Source organism: Capsicum annuum, chromosome 3 (genome assembly GCF_002878395.1).
Source record: "Capsicum annuum cultivar UCD-10X-F1 chromosome 3, UCD10Xv1.1, whole genome shotgun sequence".
In the NCBI taxonomy this organism is placed as follows: domain Eukaryota; kingdom Viridiplantae; phylum Streptophyta; class Magnoliopsida; order Solanales; family Solanaceae; genus Capsicum; species Capsicum annuum.
This window is the reverse complement of record NC_061113.1, coordinates 263,280,233-263,300,405: the sequence shown is the minus strand read 5'-3', so window position 1 is coordinate 263,300,405 and position 20,173 is coordinate 263,280,233. Positions and strand designations below refer to the sequence as shown.

General features: G+C 36.0%; 1 protein-coding gene across 2 annotated transcripts; it reads right to left on the bottom strand.

Moving 5' to 3' along the window:
• Positions 1-2,020: 2,020 nt before the first annotated feature.
• LOC107862121 (ADP-ribosylation factor GTPase-activating protein AGD3) lies at positions 2,021-19,309 on the bottom strand. 2 transcript variants are annotated; one of them, XM_016707574.2, is made up of 20 exons: positions 18,786-19,309; positions 17,707-17,783; positions 15,937-16,037; positions 15,428-15,498; positions 14,820-14,882; positions 11,879-11,923; positions 10,928-10,993; positions 10,762-10,809; positions 10,579-10,674; positions 10,422-10,463; positions 8,584-8,790; positions 8,317-8,448; positions 8,007-8,234; positions 7,793-7,879; positions 7,401-7,712; positions 6,302-6,447; positions 6,134-6,224; positions 4,747-4,915; positions 4,442-4,679; positions 2,021-2,594 (listed from the first exon to the last, which is right to left on the bottom strand). In XM_016707574.2, the coding sequence occupies exons 1-20, from the start codon at positions 18,846-18,848 to the stop codon at positions 2,480-2,482; spliced, it is 2,397 nt and encodes a 798-aa protein (XP_016563060.2). In that variant the 5' UTR covers positions 18,849-19,309; the 3' UTR covers positions 2,021-2,479. The 2 variants fall into 2 exon arrangements, with proteins under 2 accessions (XP_016563060.2, XP_016563061.2); XM_016707575.2 differs by having other exon boundaries at positions 15,937-16,211; positions 18,786-18,839.
• Between the last annotated feature and the right edge of the window lie 864 nt (positions 19,310-20,173).

Here is a 20,173-nt window from a genome sequence, read left to right as displayed (position 1 = left end):
AAAACAAAAATAAAAATAAAATAAAGAAATTAAAAAGTAATCAACTTGTAATTACCATCAATTCACAGCTACGTGAGGATTGGAGAATGTAATCACCCTTACACCAAATCGAATTATCAGGTTGTCTTTCCAAATATGCACTTAAAGTTGTAGCTGGGTTGAGGCTTTACTTGTTCATCTCAATAGGAATATGGAACGGTGTTGTAGTACTATTCCCTGAACAACCATCCACACTGGCGGGTTCAGAAATTCTATATCACGGGTGCTCAACTATTTTTAATTTGAAAATTGCTACATAGAGTAGGTGCTCAATCAATATATTTAAGTGAATTGCTATATTTTATACATAAGTAATAATGTTTATCAAAAAAAGTAGTGAATTGCTAGATTTTATACATAAGTAATACTTAATGTATATCAAAAAAGTAGTGGGTGCTTAAGCACCCATTGTATATACCATCCATGATACAAATTCCGCTCCATGTTTGCTTACATTTCCTAATCTGTCTTACTAGATTCTAGATAAAATACTCTGAGATATGTTGACTCCTTGCACAGAGTTGTAGCATGAAACTCGACTCGTAAATGCCATTCTTTATTAACAGTCTTGCAAGTATCTATTGTTCTTAACGTTGTTTGATTTAGCATCTTGAAAATTATCTTATAATTGTCTACAAGTCTATTTGATCATGTAGTTGGACTAACTATGCTTCCATTTACTTCCACAGCTCCTTGAGGTCTAAATTTAGCTGATTTTAGTTGACACGTAGTGACAGAGAAGCCATGTCCATATGTTTGTTTTGCGGAGGCAGTATGAACTTGCCTCTTTACTCTAGTTCGATGCATGCATGGAGATTTCTTCTTTGTAATTAAAAAGATTTCTCTCTTCTCTCACAATTTTCTTACTGTTTTATTATTTTATATAACACACAATCAACACGAACCTCGAACCAATTAAATGAAATTAATTTTCTTCTTTGCGAAAACCAACATCATAGTTATTTTACATTTTTACTAACCTAGAGTAGCTTGGTATGAAAGTAAAATCAGTCCTTAAATAGACTTGTCACCCTGTTTGGTGTCACATACAATAACAAGGCACACCAAGTCAAATGTAGGAGTCACTAAGATTATACCACGTATTAGAATGGCATAGTGTGTCTATTCAAATTAAAGGGAAATGAAAGTGCGTCACCCACACTAATCAAATTAAAAGCCAATGGAAATGTGTTACTTGTACAAATGACATATTCTGACCAATCAAATATTTGTCATGTCAACATCTATCTGGTTGAAGGAAATTTGTTCTTGTCACACCTCTTTCATTCTACAACTATAAATAGGGGTCTTCACAATTCAAAAAAGGCATTAAAATTCTAACAAGAACCTATAGAGAGCTCGTGGATCAAAGAGATCAAGGAGAAGATCAAAAATCAATCTTCAAGCCTTTAAATTCAAGATCAAACTCAAAAAACCGATGAATATATTTTCGAAAGAATGAACCAGAAAATGAAAGAATATTTCTACTACTTTGTAACTTCATAAAGTTAATGAATGAAAAGAGAACAACTAGTACTCTCTAACATTGCATGTAACTTCTACATCACGCGCAACATGACAATAAGTGACATTGAGACTTACCGGTTCATAGACAAAGTCAACTGTACTTATTGAAAATTTTCAATAGCACATCCCTATTCTAGCGTACATCAGGTCTCTGTGCCCAGACACAGGAGGATGCAACCCAGCTTGGTGGCTTTAACATACTCATGTAGAACTTTATACCATCTGTTACGTGGATGTTTTTTTAACCTGCGAGTATGGGTGCACTACTGCCTCCACTTCACCAAGTGATTATATGAAGGAAGTAGCCCGGGGAAAGGACCGCGATGTTGAGCACTGACATGTCCTTCCATACAGGGATCAGTTCGATAACATGAAGATAAAAGTACAACTATGGAAAATCTAACTAGAAACAGGAACAAGTATTAATAATTGATCATGCGAGTGCCATCAGTAATAAACAAAGGCCGCCTAAATCATTGAGACTTTCTTTATATGTATAGTTGGAAAAAAAAGACTCATCACTTTGCACCTCTTCAGTTTCTGCAGCATCTCAAAATTAATTTACCATATGTACAACTAATCTACTGCCTAATCCCGTAAGCTGTGCATATGGAAGTAGAGAAAAGTGGATTATATGAACAAGTGGATTATGCATCTTGAAGCAGCAAACTAAAGATCCTTTGTAACTTGGCACTTTGTAATATCATTTCTTGGCTCCAATTTGCCAACCCCAAAGAGATTTCTCTCTTTCATTCCATGAGCCCTGAACATACTAAGAATCTCTCTGGCAGAATGATGACCTGGAGTTTATAGCAAGCTGGTTTCCAAGAAGAGCTTAAATTCTTTGCTTTGAAGAAAAACATCACTCTGTGGGACGTGGAAACTCTGCCTCCAAGTGACCTTTGTGCTGCTGCTATCTAGTTGCACCTTTCAGAAGGGCAAGAATCTCCACATCATCGAGGGCTAGTGCTGTGACAAGGTGAGATGGGGTTTTTCCTTCAAGATCAGCAATGCGTGAGTTGGCCCCCCTGATCAAAAGAAATCCTATTGGTCAAACAAGGTTGATTTAAAATATACTAAATGATACAGGACAAGATGATCTTGATCATTAGTCTGATGATCTTGAGTTAGAGATTTTGAAATCGCAGGGATGGCATGGCAGGGCGGAGGGAGACAACAAATCCTTTTAAACTGTTGCAGCAGGCAGATCAGGGTGCGCAGGTTAGATACTCAAGTAAAAAATGGTCATTGAAGACAAAACACTGGAAAAAAGCTGATTCTTTCAACCACAACACATAGACATCCAAAGTGGATCTAACGGAGAAATTCAAGAGAAGCAACTTTAATGGGAAGAACCAGCTTCCTCAAAAGAAAGAGTTTTACTATACAAGTGAATGTCTAAAGAACTCTCTTCGAATTCAAACTCCAAATTTCAAAGATTTGATGATTCAGCAGCTTCCATAATTTTTCAACTGGGAAACTTCTTATCTAACTGCTTTAGTTCAACAACGCAGTTACATATATATATATATTCACTACCCCAACTCTAAGGCAGTCAAACCATAATTACAGTGTAAAAACAAGAAGGTTTTCTCCTAATCCTCTTTTGTTTCACAAGGATTTCAAAACATCAAAAGCAGTCAGATATGGAAGCTCAATCTTTAAATTTTCCTATGTAGGATTTTCTCTATCTCCTTATGTTCTCTATACTGCAAGTGCAAACCACACACACAAGCGCACAGTTCACAGATTCCCAGTGTTTAAGCAGTTTCTGAATACCAAGGTGGTTCCACAAGAAGAACAAAGTTTTTAGTCAAATGGATTCCACAGAGAGATAAAAGAAGTTTCTGACCATGGGAAACTTGGTTGATAATGGGCCCTCCTTCTCCCCTTCTCCACTTAAATACTTGTTGGAGTCCCACATCGATAGGTTAAAGGGTCCTTGGTCTACTTATATGATCTTGGGCAATCCTCCCTTCATGAGCTAGCTTTTGAGGTTGAGTTAGGCCCAAGGTCCATTTCTTTATCAATACCAATCATTTGTCTGCAGCTGGGTTTGAACCGTGAATTGTGCCTAACCCAGTCATCAAGTGATCATGCGCTTGGGTGGTTTTCTTCTTAGATATATATCACAAGTCTAAGGTGTCTTTAGTATGAAAGAGGACGAACAAAAATGTCAATCTTTCCCCAACTCAGGAAGTGTACAAAGATTCTGCTACTTAGTATGTGATCCAAATAAGTCAAGCCAACCTCATATAAGTTCTGCCTTTAAAGTTCAGTATATTCTAGTGTCATTACCAAAGTACCGTATTTCAGAATGATAATAAACCACTAAAAGCTAAAAGAAGCACACAACGCATTTAATTCAATAAAAAAGCATACAATTTTGCATTGAGATACTTCACATGATGTATCAAATGAAAGTTAAGGTTCTCAGTTGCAACTAATTCTCACAAAGGCAGCTTCATGAACTAAACTTAACTTGGGATTACAAGTCCGACCACCGATGAGATAGATGGAGTTACCCAATAAAGAAATCCCTTGGCATATGCGAGATATAAGAATTCTGAATGTCAGCACAATAGCAGTGAACTCCCATGACCAAAACAAATAAAAATTTATAGAATGTTCTGGCATATGCAATTAACCTCGACCTCCTTAGAAACTTTTGTGACTATCAGACGTTAGTTTGTTTCGCAAACCTTTTAAACTGAAGAAATAGAGAAGCATAAAATTCTAGGATGTGAGAGGAAGAACTTTGGAAAGCGAGAAAAGCATAAGTGTGTGCTTGCATCAGAATGATGGTTAAACCACAAAGTACCCTTTTTATCTTCACGTCAAAGGATAAACAGTGGGCTTAAAAACAAAGAATTACCTCGCAAGTAACAGCTTGGCAGTTGCAGTTCTTCCTCTCATTACACTATGATGCAGTGGGGTCTGACCCCGTGAATCGCAAGCATTTATGTTGGCACCATGCTGCAGAAGCAGTTCCACCATGCCAATATCAGCAGTTTGGCAAGCTAGGTGAAGTAAGGAACAGCCATCAAGAAATTCATCAATGCAATGCTCTTCATTTTCACTTTGTGGGTTAAACGAGCTTGAACTATCACTGCCTAAAAAGAAGATGTTATAATCAGGTTTTGTTCAAATCTGAACAAGACTCTAAATTTTGAGACGTACTAGGTGATGCTTCTTCCCCATGGATTGCATTAACATCTGCTTGGTAGACAACAATGAGACGATATACAGCTTTCTTGTCATTTGCACGGACACCTTCCCACAATTGTTCTGCAACCGAAAGAATGTGCATAGTGTCCTTCACCTTGTGAATGAAACGTTTTTCTGCATACTGCAACCAGAATCAGATATTGCAAGCATACATTAATTGCCTTCAAACCAGAAAAGCTATAGAGATTTCAGTTACCACATGCAGACTAGTTGCACATGTGGAAGCACCATTAGTAATATATATTCATTCGCACAGAAATGCCATAAAGGCCTGCCTATATAGACTGTGCTGAGAGCTTCCGATGGGCAACACATCCAAACTGTACATGATAACTCACATATGCATAATGTCTGTGTAACGCAGACATGGATGCCAGTGTCGGGTACAAAACAGAGACGCACACAGAAAAAATGAACATTTTGAAACATAGAGAGATATAACCTCATTCGAACAAAATCTTTCAACTTCATATATTATTTGTACACGGTCTACTATATACCAGTATAAGATTATATTACTTGTACATAACATACTTCATCAATTTCATAGTCATAACATGCATGATTCACCAACTATTAAAAAAACTACGATCCTTCAACAACAACAACAATATACCCAGTTTATTCGCACAAAGTGAGCATAACTAAGATCCTTCAATTTTCTCAACAAAAAAAAAAAGAAAGAAGACAAATGACAAGATTACGTAACAAAGAAGAGTCTCAATTTAACCTAGAATAAAAGAGTTCTATATTCTTTTGGCCTGGGATGGGTTTTTTCTTCTTTAGTCTTCAGGATCATGTATGATTCTAACATAAACTGTAGGTGTAATTTTTGTAACTTTTGCTGTATCATGTAGTTATGTTTTGTACTTTAAAATTATACCAAAACTATTACAAATTGAATAGTTGATACACATCTGGTTTATTTTTGGCGTCCAATTGAAGAGTGTCAGAAAGTTCTTGAAAAAATATAAGAAATCAGGAGAACAAATCAGAGAGAAAATGTTTGACATCCACAATACATAGCCGCATATGCAATGTCCAAGAGCGCCAATCTGGTGTGGCTTCCATAGAGCAGAAGGCCTTCATGAGCTATTCTATGAGCTTTGAAATGGAAGATAATACCAGAGAAAGGCAACTAGATAAACTATGGGGTCACCCTTAGGCCTTATGTGTGAAGTCCATAAACCCGGACACGTTAAGGGGCTAACCAATTGGAAGAACTGGAGGAATAATGAGCTGATGATGTCAACTTTAATAGAGAATGAAATTACAAGATGAGCATCCCCTTCAAGAGATTGAAAAGATGGCAAAGGAAGAAGCTTATTCGAAGAAATACCTTTGCATGAATGAATTTCTCCTTTACTGAAATATGATCAGCATAACTGGGCTTGCCAAAGAACTCTTTGTGTTTTTCAGACTCAAAAAACCTACAGCAAAAATATTGGAGTTCTCAACTATGAACTATGACAAAACCAGTTAATCATGCTCAAATTTCAAATCTTACCGCATTGGTATTTCATCAGCCTGAAACGTTTTTCTTGCATGCAACAGCTCCTCCCAAACAGAATTCACGAACACATTACCCAGTGCCTCGAAGAGCGTTATGATTGAAGGCTCCCAAACTTTAACATCAAGTTTCAAAGATCTTACCTACATTCAAAGTTGAAAGCTCTAAGATGATATCAGAAAAGGAAACTTCATCTTTTGCATGATCATCTGTCAAAGCTCTATTAAGTATTATCTTTTAAGCAAGTGAAGTGCCTCACAAAGGACAAATTATTCTCAATCTAAGCAAGAAAAGGGAAAATGGACAGACTAATGCATTGTCATTCAGCAACATGATTCCCTTGTCTCATTTTATGGACTTTTTCTATGGATATGCTGCAGAAAGTTTGACATAAAATGCAGTTAAGGTCTTTACTTCTCACTTTCACTTTAAGCTGGTTTACTGATATTCATATTTTGTACTCAAGTTATGCCATTTGGATCATAAATTGGTTTGCGGCTTGCGCTAAATACAACTAAGAAAAAAAACTGGAGGATGAAAAGATCCAAACTTTCTTCTTTTGACAAGTGTAACTTCGGAGAAAATAAATGAATACAATATTTTTAAAAACTCAAACAAATGAAGAAACGATTTTACAATGACGACAAGGTTGATAATGATCAAGTACAACTCTCAGAAGTTTAAACGCAATAAGATCAGACTTCATTTGGTATTTTAATTGTCACCAAAAGCTTGCTCTTCACTTATCTTTTCATGTATTTAGGTACTTCAAATTTTCAGCAGCAAAAGAAGAGTTCCAATCTGGCATCAAAAGATTGGGCAGTTAAAGATGAGGTATATTTTTTTTCTTGATCCTTCATATCTGCTAAAGCTCCAGTTCCTTTTCTTCTTTTGGAATGGGTCTCCTTTAATGTTTCCACAGAAAGAGCACAGATAGACTTGTAAAAGCTCCAATTAATTACACAAGATACACATGGTTAACTTGGAGGCATGCCTTTCTACTCCCACATGGAATGAGAGAGGTTTAAGAAGCTTAAGTTTCTGATTATGCATATAGAATGAAAGTTAGGTGCAAAATCTAACTAATTTGACTTGCCTTGGATATATGTACACCAAAGTTCCGGTGAACACCAGAGCATTCGATGCATATAAGAATTCCAAGATTTAAAGAAGCCCATTCTGGTCCAGAAGCACCACAATCAGCACATTTATCATTCCCAAGTATCCTTTTTAGTCCTTCAACTGGTTTCTCTCTTTTCGTGCTGAGGATATGCGCTGAACTTTTGGATGGACGTATGAAAGATCTACTAGTAAGATCCTTCCCAGATGTGTATTCCATTTCTCTTTGATCATGATCAATTGGACTTCCTATAGAACTACTTTCGCTAATGGGACTACCAGAGAAATGCTGAATACAAAAAATCATATTATCAGATATAACAACAAAAAGAAGGAAAGGAAGGCTTATATACTTATTTTCTAGTTTACCCTTTCAGGTGTCAGAGAATTTAGCAGTGAACTAATAACTCCTGTTATTTTTTCTATCCAGTCCATTTGCTCTGCTGCACTCTCTGCCTGAATTGCCAAAAGACATATCTTAAGAAAAGGCTATTGTTAATTAGACATCTATGTTGAAAGCCAGTTCTCTCACTACAGCCCTTGCAGCCGAAAAGAATTATCAGGATGATCCTCAGCCTTTTACCTGCAAAGTATAATTCTTTGTTGGTGAAATTATTCTGAAGCAAAATCTCAGGTCTGACTGATCTGCATCTGCTTTTATTGTTGATGTCAATAGGTTCACTGTGTGACGTGCCACAGTTTTTTCCTCATGTACACCTCCATGATAATGAGAAGAAAGCCAACGACTCAGCAGTCCTGATCCTGGTTCTGGGGAAGAACATCTGTTTGAAAGGAGTGGGCTGCCAGAACCCTGAAATTACATCCTCCACATTTGAGCAAGCATACATAATAGCTGAAAGAACTTGTGACAAACATTTAATTCGATGACTTACCGACGGTCTGCTCAATTGTTTTCGATAGTAGTACAGCATTCCTCTGCTATCTAGAACAAAAAATCTTCTCTTCCAGTCACCTCTTATATTAGAAGAACGCTTTGACAGGTATCCTTGTTTTATAGTTTGTACCTAAACTATTGAAATCTTAGGTAAAGAAATGAAAGGTAGTATTTTTCTTCTTAAAAAGGAATACTGGATATTGTAAGCAGTAAAGAGAATGTTATTTGTAATAGTTGTGGCAAAATGCAGGATTGTACTACATACCTTTCCTTCAGCAGCAGATTGCATCACTGCTTCTATAAGTTTGTGAGAACTCCTGGAAAAAGGATGTGTGACATCACCATTTGTAGACCCATTAAACGAATATCTCCTGTCTTGCTCTATTTTCATTTTGTACTCTTGCATCCTCTCACTGAGAGCTGCCTGCTCATACATGGAACTTTCTCGAGCTTTTTGTGAATAAGCCAAGACCTGTTATAGAAACGCATACCTTAAAACCTCTCAAAACATAAACAAACCATTAAAAGATGCCATATGCATACAATGAAAAGTAGTAGTATATCACTGTAGTAAGATTTAACGTATGCTACATAAGTTGAGTGTAATAGTAGATGCATGAATAAATGGATCCAGCAGCTGAAAATTTAAACTATAACAGAAGATATTTATCATACAGACATCCCAAAAAAAGAAAAAAAGACAAACTAAAATCAAGTTAGCTATTAATGATTGAGAAACTAAATTGCCTCATCTGCCTATCTGGTAAATCATGGTCAGGAATGGATTAGGTATTCATGCAATTATCTCCCGAATTTACAAGCTCATGGCTTGGACCCTTTAAAACTTCAATGCCCAAAACCATTCAATTAGCATGTGGGCAACGGTGCTAATCAAATCGTAGCATCAAAAACTGATCGATCAGAAGTAGACTTGCGAAGTTCGAGATTCAGAGAATGCATGGGCTAATTACTTCTGGGAACAACTTTATCCACTCTTTCCTACGTTTTAAAACGCAGTTAGGGAGCCACAAATTGGTAAAAGTTCTAAAATCCATTTTTTCCCTGGAAGAACTAAAAACAAACTACGTACAATCCAACAAGTGAGGTCTGTGGATGCAATTACAATGTATTGTGTCAAATACCAATCAAATAAACTACGCGTGCATGCAAGATGTATAGAAGGGAAGGTAGATGCCATACAAAAGATGTTTACGGCTTTGGCATTTCTGGGGCAACCTACAGGATGTCAAAGATAAAATTCATCGATTCTCTGAAGGAATAGTACTCTGTATAGAAGGAATCCGTGCTTTTTGTTTTTTGTATTGGGAAATTTCCTTCTTGTAATGTCCTGTCCTAGCAACTCTGTGAGGCTGTTTGATATTCTTATTCATATAATTAGTTTGTTACCAAAAAAAAAATTATCCATTAATAAGATCAAATAAATTGTTCTCTTATCATTTTAATATCCTTGAGAGAAGATGGCACATATCCAAGGCTAAATCTTTTAGAGAATTATCTTAACCTTCAAATGGCTCTCAGAAGTCAGAACCCTACTGAGATTCCATAGTGAAAGTACAGGTGTACAAAATAAAGGTACAGCAAATAAGGCTTCGGTCAACTAAACATGTCCATTCCAATCCTTGTGTTATCAATGATGTGTCTCAGAATATAATTAAAATATTTCTTCGTACAAAACTCAATATGCATGTGGTGGAATACAGTCCAAGTTAACTAGCCTTGGTTACTTTGTGGCGATCGGGCAACAGTTATAAAGTCTTCAATGTAAGACGTGAAAGTTAATTGATTCGAGAAATATCTAACAATTAGAATTTGAAATAAATAGCTTATCTCTGTGTGTGTGTATATGATAGAGAATAAAATTCAGAACTGTAATAAAAAGGATTACGGACGCCAAAATAGAGAAATGAAAACGGACATTTGTCATTCAAACTGAAAATGAAAGTAAAAGATTTAGTTTTACAAAATGAACCCAACAATTTAATTTCATGAAGGTACAGCATTATCAGCCATTCCCTCAATCAAGGTGGCATCATGGGAAGAGGGCAATATGCACAAAAAATCATTTCATAACTAGAGTCTAACCTGGTTGATATAAGGCTCCATTTGAAGCAAAAGTTCATACCCCTGTGCATCACGTAATATCTCAAGTTCAGCATGATTCACTCATTAATATCAACAAGCATAAGATTTCACCATTTTAAAAACCTGTTTTCCACTGAAAAAGAAAAAGGAAAAGGACCTGTTTGAAAAACCGAAGATGACTTTCCATCATACTGCCAACAGCTTCCAAAAATTCATACTTCTTTTTGGCCTCCACAGCAGAAAGAGCGCTGACCTGAACTTATGAAATATTTCAGCCTTATATTATATTGCTATTTATTGCATCACTATTTGATACCAACTGCCAAAGAATTGTGCACACCAGATTAAAGCGGGCTTGCTCAAAGCTCAACCTTGCGTTGTAAAGTTCCTGGAATGATTACCAAATTAGATGTTGCCTGACAATGGTTACCATAGAAACTACCTGATCAACAAACAACATAAAAGGATAGTGTTTATGGATTTTAAGAAGAACCGATGTTTGTTACCTCCTCAATGGCTGCAGCTATATCCATCCTAGTACTTTTCCTCAATGACAAAAACTTCTCCCGAACCTGGATGATAAAAGCAATCATTTTAAAGGGCATTAAGAGAAAAAAAACAAGTACCATAATGGCAGTGTGTGAACTGTTTCAACTTCTTTTCAGAAAGCTACAATTCAACAAATGTGAAGATGTTTCAAAAGGTTTAGGGGACATAGAAGCAAGATGTGGGAACAACATCACGTGTTAGATCTGTTACCAAGGGTACACAGATCTTGTATCCGGTTGGCCTCAATCAAGATGGATCCAAAAGTAATAAACGTATATTGATGATTCATATAATCATCCCAACTTAAATTGGGATTTAGGAGTTATCATTGTTGAACCATTTTAAAAGGATTACGTCGCATTATACCAAATCTGTAGCTAAAAATAATCTGAAAAGATAAGGATATATAATAAAGACAGCCATCAGGAAAGTCTTTTCCAACAAAGAGCAAGACCATAGCTAATTCCAAATGACACATTAACTAGCACAAATACTGTTTGAACTTCAACAATCAAGGTTATCACTAAAAGTACAGTATTTAGGAATAACTAACAAATCAAAGAACAGAAAAAAAGCAGCCACCGACATAGGAAATGATATTGATTATTAGCATGAATATTAGGTATATAAATATCTTTCTTTCAAGTTTCTAATACTAGTAAATTAGCAATTCCCGCTTTTTCACTTGATATTTTATTAATCACTACCTCCCCTATCCTTTTGAAATGGTATTTATAAGTTCTAAGTTGAGTCTGGCATTTTAAAAGATAAAGTACAATTAGGTACAATGTCAACACAAAGTCACTCCATTACAAGTTTGTATTTTTCCATTTGAATGGGTATATCCAAGAATATGCAACTCAACACACGACAGATTAAATATTTGATTAGAGAAACGTTGTATCCACCTGATCATAAGCAACATTAGCTTTGTCAAAACGCTTCCGAGCTTCCTGAAAGTAAGGAAAATTCACATAAGGTCAAACTGCACGAGTTAGATCTTTGAGAATAAACTACAAGTGGTTGAAGTACAAAACAGGCAAGAAGAGATATCTGTACATATATTTGGATAACTCGAATGTAAGGCTGGTTGGACAATTGGGTGGGATTGAGTTTTGTGACATCATATAAGGGTCAAGTACGGAACAGGTCAAAAACTAAACTACCCAAATCACAGGCAAGCCCTGCCCAAATGATAACCAGTTACTGCCAGCATCTTCTTCCCCTTCCCCCTTTTGTCTCAATAATTATTTGTATAGACAGGATGCTTCACTGACCAAAAAAGGTTATGCAATATCTCTAGTGGAACGGAAACTATCTATATGCTTCATTGCAGAGTTCCATCTAGTTGTCCAGAAAAAATTACGGGCATTGACCTTAGAAAATAAACCGAAAACGAAGACACAACTTCTTTCTAATCTTATCATCTTAACTCCTAAGAACATTAACTAGATTTTTTTCGATCAGATCCAATTTAATTATTTCATTTTTTCTTTTTCTAGGTATCAATTTGACAAATTCTTGAAACAAATTCCGATGAGCACCAAGTGTAGTCTTTTGAGAATAGACACTAAACATTTAGGAACAACATTACAAATACTAGAAATTAGTTTTGTTGTTTAAAATAAGACACACACACACTTGATTCATTGCACCTACAAAAGAATGAAGCTCTAGTAGCTGTCAAATAGAAAGCAAAAGAGCTTTCAACTTTGATCAGGTAAGCTTTTCTGCTCTTAACATGCTTGCTCATACTATCAAGACAGAGTACAAGAATAGTGCCCAAAAAGCTAATAGAGAATTTAGCTACATCTTTTGCTTTTTCAAATTTAATTGAAGGCTTGAAACTTGAGAGAAGCTTTAGACAGTGTTAAGATGACGTTACCTACTGAGTTCCTTCCTACGACAACTTCTACAAATTGAGTCCTTCGGGCTTTTGCAGAAACATATCCTACCCAAATGGAGGAATGCTCATCTAAACTTATTCTGTTAACTCGGTTCCTCCTTCTCTCTAATAACTCGAATACCAGCTACTCCAGCACTTAAATCTATTAACTAGAAGATTTGAACCCAGCTAAGAAATACAAGCTGGGAGAGCTTGCCAATGGTTTGATTTGCATTTAGTTTAAGCACGAAGCGTGGTGAGAGCTTTAGCCAGTGTTCAGCGTTTCATTAGAATCTCAGACTATCATAATGAGTCCAATTATGTTACCCAACTAACCAACCAACCACTGGAAGGTTACAGCAACAAAGGTCAAAATACCCACCCACCCACCCCCCACCCACCATATACGCCTATATTCAAAGCTTAATTTGAAGATAATCCTACTCTATTGTTTTTCAGTCTCTCATAAATAGAACATAGGGAAAAGTCATCGATTCCACTCTAAACTATATCCAAAAAGTCACTTACACACCTAAACTAACATGTTGACCCGTTACACACTTATTCTTAATAAATGTGAATTTAATTCCACCTTAAATCTGACGTGGAAATAAAATTAAATTAAAAAGAAAAAGAGGCGCGTCTAAAACCAAAAATATTCTTTAAAACCCCCAGCCCCCCACGCAGATCCTCTCTCCTTCAACCCCATCTTCAACCGAAAAAAAAAAAAACTGATCACTAGGAGAAATTGGCGGAATGATCGAGCTTCATAACAAGTAAAGTGGTGAAACACAAAAGCAAGATGCGCACCGCTAGTGTCTGACCAGATTTCCCTACTCTCCGCCAGCTCATTTTTTTCCCGTTCACACACACACACTAAACTTGTACTTGTCATAATTATTATACAATGAAAAATCTAGCTATATACAAAGCAAAATCGGTGAATTCTAAGATTGAGATGAATTCAATGAGAAGAATTTTAGGGTTTTAAAAAGGACTTGAAAAGTTAGTAGAGGGGATGAAGTGGCAGGTGCGGGAAGAGGAAGACAAAAAGGGAAAGGGGAAGTTTCATTGCCAATTGTAAGGCGCCTTTAGAATTTAGTAGTGGTGCAAGTGCAAATTTGTGGTGGTTTCTATAACTTTGGATGTCAACAATGGTGATATTGTGATTCCGATGGCAATTTAGTAGTGAATGTTGAATTTTATGGTGGTTGTTTGTGATTTTGTGATACTAATAGTTGTATTGTGATTCCGATAATGAAATCCATGGTGGATTCTTAAAATTATTGTGGTAAAGATTTGAGTTTGATGTTGATGGTGTCAATGGTGGTGTTTTAATGGTGATTTTGGTGAAGAAGAAGCAATGGGTGACATGGACTTTTAAAAGAAAAAAAAATTGACATAATATCTGATGTGGTAATGACATGGCGATGATATGGCGCGAGTGTAAATCACTCTCCATCATGTGACTGGTTCTTTACGTTTTGGGGTGAAAATAATTTTACATAGTACGGGTGTATATTATGTCGCGACAATAGTTTAAGTGTGTAAGTGACTTTTCGGGTATAGTTTAGGGTAGAAACGATGACTTTTCCCATAGAACATATAATAATGTGCACAAGCATACCCTTTAGTCCAGTAGGACAGGTTTTACAAACATCCATACTTCAGAAGTAAAGTTTATGCAAGTTTGATTAGCCTACACGTCAGATCATCTACAAAGTATTTTGACGGACCAATTTTAGTTCATCACTTTATTGTTCTTTTGGTTGCTTCCCTCTATATCCAGGAAGATGAAAATATATACTCACAAAATAAGTGTAAGTACTTACACCAATGGTCAATGAAAACATCCTAGTAAATGTGCTTCATAAGAGTTATCAGAAATATCCAAAAGACTAGATTTTCAAGATCTGTACAACCTTTCTCTACATAATGGACTACAAGTGAAAGTAGTAGTGTACCTTTACATCTGGAAGATCAATGGTTGTCAAATGCAGGAATCGATCATTTAATACACGCTCTACCTAAGCAAGACAGAGAAAAGATGCCAGCCAAATGAAACCAACAAGGCGAAGATATTTCAAGGCACACAACATAAATTAGATGTTGGATAGAAAAAAGTAAATTAGACTGTAAGTCTAGAAGCGAAATAATACTTCTCAAATCAAGTTGACAAGAAAAAGTTTGAACACATTAGATGTGTCAAGATACCATTAAATAAATAAAAATACCTCCTCTTTAACAGCTTAAGTGGTAGTCACGTAATTCAACATGGTTACAGTTAAGGCTCACACCATGTGAGAGAGTGTTAAAAATAATTACTAAATTAAAAGTGTCCTCCCTGTAATAGTTTAACTTTAACATGTGGTGGTCACTTTATCTACAATATGATTCTACAATTTTACCAAACAATTCGTGGACCAGTACAAGCCTACTAGGTTATGGATTACATCCATGCAGATATAACAACTATTAACACTACAAATAATTTGATAAACAGCATAATAATTTTTTTATAAGGAAAAAACAGCATAATATTTGAAGTGCAGACATGAGGGAAAACTCGTACCTGTGATCGAAGAACTTCCTTGTACGTTCCAATTTCTCTCAAAGCAATAGCAAATTTGGCCATATCAGGGCCTATGAATAAAAAAGATGGAGAATTGTAAATGAAGGCACTTGAGTTAGATAAGTGCAGCTGAATATGCCAATCTGAGGAGTAAACTGATTGCCACTCCACAAACTGATCTGTGTATTATGTGCTTTGATTGTGTTATCAGAAAATATTCCAAATTGTTATATTTACAGGAATGTGTATATTCTCAAGACTATATCATAGAATTATTCCAAACAATTTCTCAATTCCTAGACACATGCCATAACTTCTTAAGTATTCTAGCCTCTTTGGTACTTAAGAGAAGTCAAACTGCACCAGATATTTGATAATCAAGATATGGATCATATCATAAGCTAAAATGAGGTCTTAACATCTAGAGAATGGTGTAGAGAAGAGAAGAAAAAGCTGAACATTAAATAGCAAACAATCTGATCTGAAAAGGTAGAGAGAGAAAAGGAAACCTCCATATGCAACAGAAATGGGATCATTAAGCCCTCCACCAAAGGTTTCAAGTGAACTGGCAAAAGCAATGTCTCTATCATATGCCTCTCCAAGCCCTTCTCTGTAAATTAGTAAACAAGAGCGAATAAGCTCATAGCAAAATGTTAGAGCTTATCTGGATTACCATGAAAATAAAATTTATACAAAACTACTGGAGAATTGAGATACTGCCTTCTTCTTCTTCTGTCAGTAACATCCTTGAAATGAAGCTTGTGCGTATACTAAACATTCCTTCCTATAAGCACAGCCCATAAACGGTGAAATATACCTCTACGGTCAATAGGTAGAAGATACAGATATTTTTTACATTATAACAACCGGTTTAAAGGCAAGTGTAGAAAGATACAGTCAGAAAAAAAGAATAACAGATTGGCAAGGAACTTCAAGAAATTCTATAACTTAATGAACCATAGTGGCAAAGCAGATGCCCCAGGCTGTCATGTCAGACCACTGCCGAAAGAGAAAGCAGGAAGAAATACAGAGACTGGAATAGGACTATGATATCCCTTGCAGAAAAAATTGAATGCGAATCAACTTTACAGACAAAGCCATGATTGTGAAACTGATTTATGCCAACTATCAAATGATTCATTAGTCAACTAATACAAAGATGATGTAGCCCACAGATAGAGAATCCGTGACTTAAATATGAATTAGTGGTTCCAAAAATAGAGAATCAGCAAAAGGAACAAATTAAGGTTTTAAAAAGGAATCATATTGCAAGAGAATGGTCTCATGTGAGCTTAGATTACTTTCTCAAAAAAAAAAATTGAGCTTAGATTACAGTTTGCAAGTACAGAGATTCAAATGGGCATCTGTCAAGTTCTGCCAACCTTTTCCATTTATAGTTTTAGAAAACATAGATGAGTTAAAAAAAATATAATGCATTTCCGTCATTTTACAAGATGAGGCAATCAATAAGGCAGAAATCAATAAAAAAGACAATACAACTGCATTGGATGTTCCCTCAAATTTTAAGGTAGATGGTATGCTATTGTTAAAGAAGAGCTATGACATTTACAATGTACATCCACTTGTAAGACTTCCCCTATGGGAAAAGATACTCTCGAGGCCATCTTAGGACATCAGGATTAAACTCTTCTAGCATCACATTTTCTAAAGGTTATCCAAGTGATATATGTTACTTAGAAGGTTTAAATTAAATGACAAGCTAGTAGCCCAAAAACTGAAGAGAGCTATCTCCCTAGTCAATCATGCAAATGTTAGTTACATGTTATGAGTCTTGAACAGGCATCCTAAAACTTCAGGGATTCAATAATAAATAAATTGGAAGCTTCCCCGAATTTGTTCTTCATTTATTGAAACTAATGTATGAAGCAGCTACATTTTGGGTGGAGCTGAACTCCTACGTCCAAGTAACACCATTGGTTGTTGCTATGGACAGTTGTACACCCTTCTCACCTCCAACTTTTTTGATTGATAATTGTGGTGTCCGGGCTAGCTTGGCACACCTCGATTAATTCCCCAGGATATCTGCCACCTCCTACCAGTAACAGATAGCAGGTCTATCCAAGGCTAGGATAGATGGAAATAAAATCACCTAGTGTTTTTGTCTCTACTGGGATTCGAACATGAGACCTCATGGTTCTCACTCCCTTCATTGGTCACCAAGCCACCTCCAATTTTTACAGCATAATACTTGCTACACGACTGCCCTGTGCAATATTACATATGATAATAAACTGATAGAGCAGGATAAATAAACTTACGTGTACTTTCGACATCCTTTATAATACTTCAGACATTTGTCCCTCAAAGTCTCGGAACTTTCCTCCAATGCTTGGATCTGTTCAACAATCACGAACAAAATTTAAGGACCCAACTCGTGGTAAAAGAACATCAACAAAGCTAAGCATGTGTACATCCATTGTTGCATGAATGCCATTCCCCTTGTATATATCATGTAGAATACCTACTTGCTTTGTGAAGGTGTAACCGTGTAAGATCAAGTTACAACAAGAGATACTAGCCCTAGATTATATGCCAGTTAACTGTTGGCATATCATCAAACGGATCAGTAATATGTTCATATTGAAGGAGTTGGTACTACACCTATCATCTAACCATAGGCTATACCAAAAATAAGCATAATTTTAGCTTTGGCTTCTAACAAAATATAATTATGCACTTGTTCGAGGAAGAACACTTCAGGTAAAGCATATGTCATCTTTGCATCACTTGCCTCTCATTAATTCTTTATAATACACTTCGGAAAACTATCCCAATCCTCAAATCTCGGGTTTATTCCAGGCAAACCAGATTCCTCAAAGACCACAAACAAACCATCCAACAAAATGCTGAATCAACAAGTGCATGTTCTAAACTTACTATGTTGCACCTTTAAAAGCAATATAACTTAGACAAAGTAAATTTCTATGTTGGTGCCATATAGCAGGCTTATGCAACCTAGCTAGCCTGGACACCACCGTAATCAATCAAAAATATATATAAGCCCCAAAAACAACATATCCAGTGTAATCCTCAAGTGTGGTTTGAAAAGGGTGGTGTATATGCAGACTTTACCCCTAGCTTTGGAGGTAGAGATGTTGTTTCCCTATAAACCAATATAAGCCCCTAAATATTAAAGCTAGACGTGGAAACAGCCTCTTACACAAATGCACGATAACGCTGCATACAATAGACCCTTCACCTGCATCAAACTCTACCATTAACCGCCCGTGCGTACACCATCAAGGATGGAAACTTTCTAATTTCTATCAAATGCATCACCAAATGGACCATCAAAATCCATAAAGAAAAGAACAACATAATAAGAAAATTATTTTACCTGTTGACGAAACATGGGGGAATCGTCGATCCTGGCGAACAAAATCTTCCCTTCTTGCATCATCTTAACTCACATTCGAATCCCCAGAAATATATAAAAGAAGGAAAAAAAAAACTCTAAAAAGAAAAAAATGAATGTTGAAAAGGGAAAAAGGGTGGATATTGAAGGAAGGAGGGACGAAAATAGCAAGTGGGTGGAGAGGAGCGAAAATGGAGGAAACAAATATTAATGGGGAGGGGAGGGACCATGCGCTGCGATAATTCATGGCTATCACTAAAATGTAAAATATTACTCCTTCTCTATATTTCCCCTTTTTGTTCAACTGTCTCTGTTTATATTCGGAAATGGGCGCCATGCTTGTTCTTCCTTGTCCACCACTATTCCTTTTTTTTTATATATTTTGTACAATACTGTACTACTAGTGCTAATTAAATATTTTATTTAGTGGAAATAAACATTGTTTTATTCAGGGGACATTTGAAAAGCTGGAAGTGGCTGAGAGTTGAGTAAAATTAATTTAAAATGAATTTATTTTGTATAGAGGAGCGAGAAAGAGTGGTTTTCAAATCCAAACTTATAGCAATCGAACGAAGAGTGTATCGGTCTTTATATAGTATATTAAGGTTAATCTCTATTTGATAGGTCTTAAATAACTATCCATATTTAAGACTCAGATCCCAATACAAATCCGAGACTTGAACCCCAAGATCGAGATCAACTCTGAGACCTAATTTGACCTTCCCAAACTCGACATTTATATGTAACTTGGTTGAGTTTGGGCTCGAAGTTGGCGTTTGGTCATATGTGGATTCAGGGTGGAAGGTTAGATCATGATTCAGAATTGGGTTCCAGAATGGGGAGGGTCTCAGATCGAACATCAACTTTAAAATTAAGGTCGAAGTAGGTCTCAAATCAAGTTATTCCTGCTCGATTTAGTCTCGAGCCGATAGAAATGGGTCATGTTACCAAGTGGTAGATTGAGGGACTAGGGGCTGATGCAATTGGGTGGATTAGGTCTGTGGGGTTTGTAGTGAAGTTGAACAAGGCGCTACTTCAATCCATTCAAACTACCTATTTATCATGTGATCACTAGTCCATTTGTCTTACATTATATTATACGACAACAACATACTCAGTATTAGGGCTGGGCATAGAATATCAAAAATCAAATTACCGAATCGAATCGAAAAATTTGATAATTGGTATTCGGTAATTCGATATTTGGTATAGTATTTGAGAGTAAAATTTTAATATTTCGGTATTCGAGATTGGATTTGATACAAGATATTAATACCGTTTGGTATTCGGTATTTACAGAATATATATCTAGAATTTATAATTTATATCTATATCTATATCTATAATTTATAATATATTAAAAGTGTGAA